The sequence below is a fragment of the Propithecus coquereli genome, unplaced genomic scaffold (genome assembly GCF_000956105.1).
Source record: "Propithecus coquereli isolate 6110/MARCELLA unplaced genomic scaffold, Pcoq_1.0 Scaffold553, whole genome shotgun sequence".
In the NCBI taxonomy this organism is placed as follows: Eukaryota; Metazoa; Chordata; class Mammalia; order Primates; family Indriidae; genus Propithecus; species Propithecus coquereli.
The window spans coordinates 276280-285033 of NW_012151430.1; the positions used below are offsets into that span (position 1 = coordinate 276280).

The 8754-nt window shown below is 58.0% G+C and overlaps 1 protein-coding gene across 2 annotated transcripts in view; it reads right to left on the reverse strand.

Moving 5' to 3' along the window:
• The window catches only part of SLC22A4 (solute carrier family 22 (organic cation/zwitterion transporter), member 4), a 41412-nt gene that overhangs the window by 17979 nt on the left and 14679 nt on the right, over nt 1–8754 (reverse strand). For both annotated transcript variants that reach the window (XM_012657621.1, XM_012657620.1), the window contains exons 2-3: nt 6276–6379; nt 5158–5312 (exon numbers count right to left, since the gene is read on the reverse strand). In XM_012657621.1, coding sequence (XP_012513075.1) covers nt 5158–5312; nt 6276–6379 — 259 coding nt within the window. The remainder of the gene's footprint in view (nt 1–5157; nt 5313–6275; nt 6380–8754) is intronic.

An 8754-nucleotide genomic window follows, 5' to 3' on the forward strand; every position in this document is an offset into this window, starting at 1 on the left:
GAGATTCCAGCTGAGACTGAGGGGAGAGGGCGAGGCCACACCCCCCCTTCAGAGGGAGAATTTGTATTTTCCCTTTGTGGTCCGGTCAAACCAGCTGGAGGCCAACCAACCCGCTCTGAGTAACGTCAGGAGTGTTGCCCCTGCCTGTCACCTCCTCCCGAGTCTGAACACCCTCTCCCCAGAGGGAGTGGCTCAGAGAGGGCCCCGCTCCCTTCCGTAGATCAGTAGATCAGGGCGCTTCTGAAGCAGCCAGCCCCAGGAGCCACGCGGAAGCAGGACATGCCCGTCTGCGAACGACCAGCAGAGGCCGTAGCAAACCCCAGCTCAGGAATGAGACTGGCGCAGCTGCCAGGATGTGGGTGGGACCCAGGAGCCCTGGGCCGGGAGTGTCCGCCATGGACATGCAGAGGGAGCCTGGGCTCCCCAACGCCAAGTTCCTGCTAGAGCGACTTTGATCAGCCCTGCTTCGTGAAGGTAGTATCATGAGGACCGAGATAACGTATGTAAAGTGCCTAGTAGGTTGTCTGGCACATGATAGGTGCTTAGTAATAGTTATTCCTTTATCCTGGTCAAGAAGCTGAGATGTGCTACACGTCAGGGCAATGATAGAAAACACAGTGCCTTTGACCAGGAGGCCCCGTGGAAGACAGCAGCACCTCTCTGCTTGCCAGAAAATGCTCAGGATTCTCATCAAATAAATAGGTATTCCCCTGCCCAAGGCTTCCCTTTTCTCCTCTATAAACCTGCGCAGTTTGCTCCCGTCAGAAGTAAGCTTTCGGATCTCTGCATATAGCCAGCAGTGCTCTCTTCCCCGCTCCACGTCCCCATGTCCTCGCTGACAACTGCCTTGGCAGCCTCCGCACAACCAGTGAGCTCCCTGTGAACAGACAGCCAGTCCCTGCTCCTCCCTGGGTCCCCCAGCCCTCCCCTCCCACGCTGCAATGCAAACAAGGGCGCCAGCAACTCTGCCTCGTGTTTATGTATTCATAGCCCAACACACCTCTCGGAGATTTTTGAGGCAGCTTCTCATTTAAATACAATAAAAAATGGTAACATTAAAATATAAAGAAAAGTAAAAAGTCGTGCCTTGGAGAAAGGAACAAAAATATACAGCTGATCACTTTGAAAGCAGCTTGGCGGTTCCTCCAAAGGTTAAGCACAGAGTCACCGTCGGACCCTGCAACTCAGCTCATCGGTAAGTGGGCTCAGGCTCAACTCCACGAGAACTGGAAACACGTAGCCACAAAAACCTCATTCTCAAATGCTCATAGCATTATTCATAATAGCCCCGAAGTAGCGACAACTCAGATGTCCAATGGCTGATGAATGGACCAACAAACCGTGTTGTGTTCATGCAGTGGAATCCAACTCACGCTGTGACGTGGACCCGTCTGGAAACAGCCAGTGAAGGGAGCCAGTCACGAAGGCCACTGCTACGTGATTCCATGTACATCAACTGTCCAGAAGAGGCGGACCCATCAGAGACGGAGCGTAGATCAGTGCTTGCCAGGGCTGGGGAAGAGGGGAATGTCTGCTAACGGGCACAGGGTTTCTTTTCAGAGTGATGAGAAGTTAGATAGAGTTGATGACGGCACAGCTTTGTGAATATGTTATACTAAAAACCACTCAATTGTACACTTCAAAAGAGTGAGTATCATGGTGTGCAAATTTGTTATGGACTGAATATTTGTGTCCCCCATTACTCATCCATCGAAGCCTTAACCCCCAGTGTGGCTGTGTTTGGAGTAAGGAGGTAATTAAGGCGAAGTGTGGTCATAGGGTGGGGCCCTGCTCTGATAGGATTAGTGTCCTTATGAGAAGAGACACTAGCGCACTCTCCCTCTCTCTCTCTCTTTGCCATCTGCGCCCCAAGAGGAGAGCCCTCCCCTGCCGGCACTTGGATCTTGGATCCACTCTCCAGAGTGGTGCAACGACACATTTCTGCGGTTTAAGTCTCCCGGTCTACAGTCTTTTGTTATGGGCTTCCCAAGCAGACGAGGACAAAACTATATTTCAATTTAAAAACACTTCAAAAATATGTGGCTGGTAAAAGCTGTGTAATTGATGCAGTCAAATTTCAAATTTGCCAGAGCTTCCTGGTAGCCAAAGGGAAGATGTCCTCCATCAGTCACACGCGTACCAAAGGGAGGGACATCTGGACTTCAGAGGAAGCAAAGCTGTCAGCGGCTCAGCACGCCCAGGGAAGCGTGCGTGGCGTGGGGTTGACGTTAGAAGTACGGAAAATACCGAGTTAATGAATCAGTCAAGATTGGGGACAGTTAACTTTTCATGCAGAATTCACTGAAGCACCTACTTACGGGGGAAAGAAGACTATGCTGCTGGCGTTTTACCCGGAAGCGGCGGGCGTCATTTCTGGGAAACAGGAGGAGGCGGTGCGGGGAGCTGGAGCGTGGCTGGGTCGGCGTCCTCGGTCCAGAGCAGTCGTTTCCTCTTAGACCAGCATCGTTCCGGCAGCACCTTTGCTCCCAGGCGTCTGATCTACGTTGTGTTAGGCAGCACTGTTCTTTCTTTCCTGGCTTCCTATGGCTCCGATGGGCTCGATGATCTTCAGAAAGCAGCACGAGAAGACCCGTTCTTGCCCCGCTTTGAGAGTGGGAGTGATTCACTCCTCGGATCAACGTGAAGACTCCGGGACTGGAGGTGGTCGTGGCAGAGCCTGGTCAACCCTTCCCAAGAGCAGAGGGCAAAAGGGACGGCACCTACGGGACTTCTCAGCCCAGACCCCACCGTCTGGTTTATTTCAGTCAAAGAAAGCCTGGAATTTGGCTATTTTAGCCCCGAAACGCCAGAGAGCGCTGCTGCACCGTGGGAGGCCAGAGGCCGCCTCGCCCTCATGCTGTGTCCCCCACCCAGGTGCCGACGGGGGCCCACTGCTTCAGGGCAGGCTGGTTTTTAGTGACGCTCTCAAACTCTCAGACCTGAAACCCAACACGACACGTCCCGCACCAGGACACAAAAGTTAGCCGTTTCCTGCAGAGCCCAGTGGAGTAAAACCACAGCCGCAGCGGCTCCCAAGCAGCCTGGACCGCAGCTGATAGCGCCCGAGCGGCGCGTGCCGGCTGATAGCGAGTCGGCCGCACCTGGCGTCCCGCCTGCCGCCCTCGGCCCTGATGATCTCCCGTGGCCTCACGTTCCCCTCCGCCCTCTGCTCGCCCCTGCCCTGCACGTGGGACGCAGCTGCACGGCGCCGCGAGGGGAGTGCGAGGGAGCAGATGGCAGTGTCGGGGCCAGCAGGGTGGCCTTCCCGCAGGAAGCCTGGGCTGTGCTCCCCTCCCAGCCACGCAGAGGGGAGGCTCCCAGGCTCCAGAAGCACCTGTGCCACCAGAGAGGTAGGTCTCAGTGCTGACCATTACACAGAACCCGGGGGTGCCACCGCCTGGCACGGGTCCCCCTGTCCCAATCCCAGTGACAGAGCTGCTCTGGCTTCACCGCGACTCCCTGCCCTTCCATTCCAGATGGCCCTCTGGGTCCTCCTTTGAGTGGGTCTGCTGGCCGTGGGCAGAGCCCTCTGCTTTAGGGAGGCCCATTTGGTTTTGGGTCTGGCCCACACACAGCCACACGCTGGGCTTTTCAGGTGCAGGGAGGGTCACGCCAGGAAGGTAGATTCTGGGGACTCAGAACATGAGAACGACAGGCTTCGCCACGCCAGGAACCGCACGTTCTTGGGGCCATAGGCGCTAGGAGGTTGCAGTGTCTGTCCTAAATTCCTCCGGTCTCCAGGTCCCAGCACTGTCCTGAAGCCCGCTGTGCCTCTACAGAAATGATCTTTGAGACACGCTCGCTCCCCTCGTCCCCCTGCGGGCAGGAGAGCAGCGCCCTCAGCCGGCTCTGCCCACCGCCTCCCCTCGGAGGCCAGGCTGCAGCACCGAGCTCAGCACAAACAATGGAAGGAGGGAGCTCGCACAGTTCCGTGCTGGCACCCTGCGCTGTGCACACAGCTGGGAAAAGGCAGCGGCTCCCCTAACGGCAATCAGAGCCACCGGGCCAGATGCAGCCTCTGGAGATGAGAAGAATCGTTAGACTTGCATTAAGGGGGCACTGCCAATAGTTACACTGTGACAATGGGGACAAACAGGGACTGTGCGAGCCAACTAGAAAATACTGTCACACTGGAGAGTCTGGGAACTGGTGTCTGTTGTCCCAGGATGGCCCTCAGCTCCCCTTCCCTCGCCTGCCCAGTGGGCTCAGAGAGCGCACGGCGGCTCTCGCCCCTGCGGATGACCGGACCAGCTGGCCTGGGCTCTCCGCGCTTCCTCCCAGGAAAGCTGCTGAGGGCCCGAGGTCCTCTGCGTGGCCTTGTGGCTGGCTGTCTCCCTCACGTGCCTGATAGGAGCCAGACGAGTATCAGCAAAGAGAGGCTTGTCCTGCGCTGAGCCGATATGCTCTGGGCTCGGCCCTGCCTCGGGGTGAGGCCGGCTCTGCCCAACGGCGGCGGGCTGGCGTGGACTTCCCCCACCCGTGTGCTGGTCACACCAACCACCCTGGTCCCTGCACAGGCCTCGGCCCCTCACAGCTCAGAGCAAAGACCTCTCCCGGCCGTCCCTGCCCTAGACTTCTGCACCTCTCCCGAGCCTGCTCCTGACATGTGTCTTAGCTGCGTGGCTGGTTCTTACCAGCTCCAGCTTTTTTTTTTTTGCGACAGAGTCTCACTCCGTTGCCCAGGGCAGCATGCCATGGCGTCAGCCTCGCTCACAGCAATCTAATTCTTGTGCTCAAGTGATCCTCCTGCCTCAGCCTCCCAAGCAGTTGGGACTACAGGCATGCGCCACCATGCCCGGCTAATTTTTACTATTTTTAGTAGAGACAGGGTCTCGTTCTTGCTCAGGCTGGTCTCAAACTCCTGAGCTCAAACAATCCTCCCGCCTCGGCCTCCCAGAGTGCTAGGGTTACAGGCGTGAGCCACCGCGCCCGGCCTAGCGCCAGCTCTTGTTCTCCACCGTATTTAGGGCCCAGCGCGGAGGTGGCTCCCCGCGCCTGCCCTGCCCATCACTGGCTTGAAGAGCCTACGGCTACACTCCCCCCGGCACACAGACACTCAGGCCCATCAAGCTGTGGAAGCTCAGCCCAGTGGCTTTCTCTTTCCTGGCCTTTCGGAGGGTCTGCGGGAGGACCCCTCTATCTCAGAGCCGTTCCTACCTAGTATGAAGGCTACCACGTAGTTGGAGATCTGGCCCACGCCCACGATGACAAACAGCACCGTGAACATCTCCCAGTTGACGGAGAAAATCTGCAGGAAGCTGAAGCCGGTTTGCACAGCCATGGTCGTGAAGAGGATGCTCTTCCTGCCAAACCTGCAGAACACAGCACAACACGGATCGTGAGACGTGCGGGTTGCATGAGGCTCTAACTCGAGGTGTGCTGCAAGCCCCGAGTCAGGCGACACGAGACTTTTCTCCCGTCACATCCTCTCAGCTTCCTCCTGCTGTGGCCTCAGGCATCCATCTGCTCAGGGGCTGCCTTCCGATTCTAAGCTTCCTTTCAGCAATCTCTGCTGGTGACCCCGTAGCTGGTGGCAGTGTTAATTTCACGCCCGGTAGCTGACCAATGGGTGGAACGGAGCACAGGTGCGATCAGCACAGCCTCCTGCCCCATTTCCAAACTCAGGCCTCAGCTGTTGGCTTGGGGGTGTCACTGGGCTTTGCAGCTTGGGGAGGGCCAGGCATTCCTCTAGGAAGCTTCCTCCAGACCTGCCATCTAGCCACCCCACAGAACGTCTGGGGGCCGGGGGACACGTCTCCCGGGCTGCGACACTGTCTCCTCCAGCCCGTGGGCTCCATCAGGCCCAGAGCCAGCCTGGGCAGCTCCGGGGCCCCGTGAGCCGCCAGCGGCCCGGCCCAGCGCCGCGGTGAGTGCACAGTTCGTGCTCATGGCCTGGCTCCGGCTGCTGTCTGCACAGATCACGCGTCTTCCACCCCACCCCTGAGCTGGGGCCGGCGTGGGAGGGCAGGGGTGATGGCAGCATCGCGTTTTGTCACGGGGTCTGTGGTGTGAGGACTGTGCTTTCCGGTGGGGTCAGGAGACCCTCCCCATCACCGGCCAAAGCCCTGGGAGCACGAGGCAGGGTGACCAGACCAAAAGCAGGTGCCGGCAATGGGGACTGAAGGCAAGGCCAGGCCTCCTCCCATCACTGACCCAGTGGCCTGAGGGTCCTCCTGTCTCTGGGTGGAAACACCCTGAATTCAGCCCCAGCCCAAGACGGGCAGTCCGTTAACCAGGGGCCCCGTCCCTCCTGTTATCCCTCGCAGCGCCCTTACCTGTCCGACAGCTGCCCCGACACAAAGGAGCCCAGGAGCACGCCCACGAAGAACAGGGAGGTGGTGAGCGGTATCCTCCAGTCCTCCTCACACACCAGGTTCCACTGCCGGGAAGACACACGAGGCGTGAGCCCGCCCTCCCGCAGGCCCCGGCCCGGCCCGGCTCCCGGGACACACGCAGGGCTGCCAGGCTGCTGCCTCGGTGCAAAGGGCACAGGCCTCGCAGACCTGGGACTGGCACCCTGGGGCACGTCACTGCCCTCCCGAGACTCAGCTTCCTCTCCTGAAAGGCGGGTGACGGCTCCTACTCTGCTCACGTCACGTCACAAGCAGCAAGCGGGGCCGCGGCTGGGCCTGGTGGTGCTCAGCTGGGACGCCAAGGTGGCTTCGCCCCTGCAGAAGGCGGCCGAGCGTGGAGGGAAGGTGCTGGCGCAGCCCGGAGGGGCAGGGCAGGGAGCACAGTCGCTTGGTCCACGGTGAACATTTTCTCTCCCTTATTGAAAAGCACACGTGGTCCCAGGAGCTCTGCGATTTCCTTTCTGAGCACACGCTCTGAAAACCTCTGCGGCCCTGGTCCACTCACACCTAGGCCAAGCTTGCGCCCGACTCAGGGCCCCACGGTGCTGGGGCCTGCTCCCCGCCCTCCAGGCTCCCCAGCTCCCCCTCCTCCATGCCTACACCCTCCTTCCCGGGGGGCCTTTCCCGAAGATCAGTCCCTCCCGTCCCTCCCGTCCCTCGGGGCCTGCGGGGTGTGGCTGCCCCGACAAGTCCCTGCTGGTGCCACCAAATGAGAGTTTCAGCCGCGGTTTTACTTCTCAGCTCTCAAGTCAATTTGATGAACTGTCAAGGGAGGCTGCAAAGATTTCAAAGTGCGTTTAGTGACCTTTCATTTCATTAAAAAAAAACAACAGGTGCCAGTTAATACTTCGGGCCTGGCGGTTGGGGGTGGGGCGGCCGTCTGTGGCAGGATGAGCCCCCCAGAGGAAGGACCCCTGGTCTCCCACCTGCCCAGCTCCATGGCAATTGCAATGCAATCGGTTCTCAATCCTCACAGCGCCCCTGGAAATGTCGTGGATTTAAACATGAATCCACGTATTTATTTATGCCACACCTAGTTCTGCAGCAGAGAGTGCATGAAGCACACGCAAGAGAAAAGTGCCAAACAAAAAGCTGCGGGAACCAGAGCAAGTAAAGGAGGGGAGGTTGCCAACCAAGCCTGGGCAGGCTGACCCCAGACCGTCTTGCCCACGGGCCCGTTGCTTGCCAGACAGGGTCCCGGCTCCGGCTCCGAGTGTCCCAGCAGCTCAGCTCTTGGAGGGACGACAGCACCCAAGGGGAAAACTCACTCTGCAGTTTTTCTGAGTGCTGGGACCAGAGGGAAATCTCCCCAAATACTTCTTCCGCAAAGGGGCCATTCTGTGATGTCGAGGACAATGCCTTTGAGAACACCCCGTCCTAAAGACGTAGTAAGATTCACGAGGCTGCCTGTCGCCGTGCTCACAGGCTGGCTACGGCAGGACGCCAGCGCGCAGCTCTGCAGGAGGAAAACGACCTGGGCCAGGAACTCAGCCCTCTGCGGGCCCGGCTGACAAATCTGAGACCAGATCCAGAGTGAGGTTGCCTCACCTGAGCTCCCTGAATGGACGTCAGGGAAAAGGGGAAGGAACCCTCTAGAACTGCACGGCTAGATTCATGTCCTCTGCCAGCCACAGATCAGAAGTGGTAGAGAGGACATGTTCCTGAATTAATGGCCACCTACCTCTAAAAATACCGGACAAAGCTTCAGAAAAGAGCTCGGGATCTGCCCCTGACCCACAGAGAGATGAGCAGTTGAGGCCCCAAAGCCTCATGATGTCAAGTGTGACCCATTTTGCAGAAGATTAAACTGAGGCTTTGGGACTGGGATTTGTCTGAAGTCATAGCAGGTGAGTGGGCATGCAGATACCAGCATGGGCCTGAGAATCCGGCCTCGTCCCCATGTCCTGCTTGGGACTGTACTCTAAAGGCAGGACAAAATGAGCTTATTAGATATGATCCCCTACACTTCTTCGAGGAATGTGATACCAGGACTACCCCAGGACTGGGGGTAGAAGGCCTCCATCACCCGTTAGCCGTGGACAGAGCCAAGACGATCTCGAGCGTGGCAGAGAGATTTAACATGTCTGTTATCAACCATCTCCATTCCATCTGCAGCTGAGCAGAAAAGCTCCTCCAAATACAACGTCTCTCCTCTGTGGTTTTTCAAATATTTTTCCATCAGGACTTTGCCGTGGGATTTAGAGATGGAAAGGAAAGAGGGAGGCTGTTAGATGTGGAGCCAGGCATTGCGCGCACAAAGTCAGTGGGCAGGACCGGCTCCCTAGTTTGCAGGCCCGGTGCAAACTGAAATTGCAGACCCCTTGTTCAAAAATTAAGGATTTCAAGACAGCAATAGCAGAGCACTGCAACAAGCGTGGGGCTCCGTGTGACTGCACAGGCC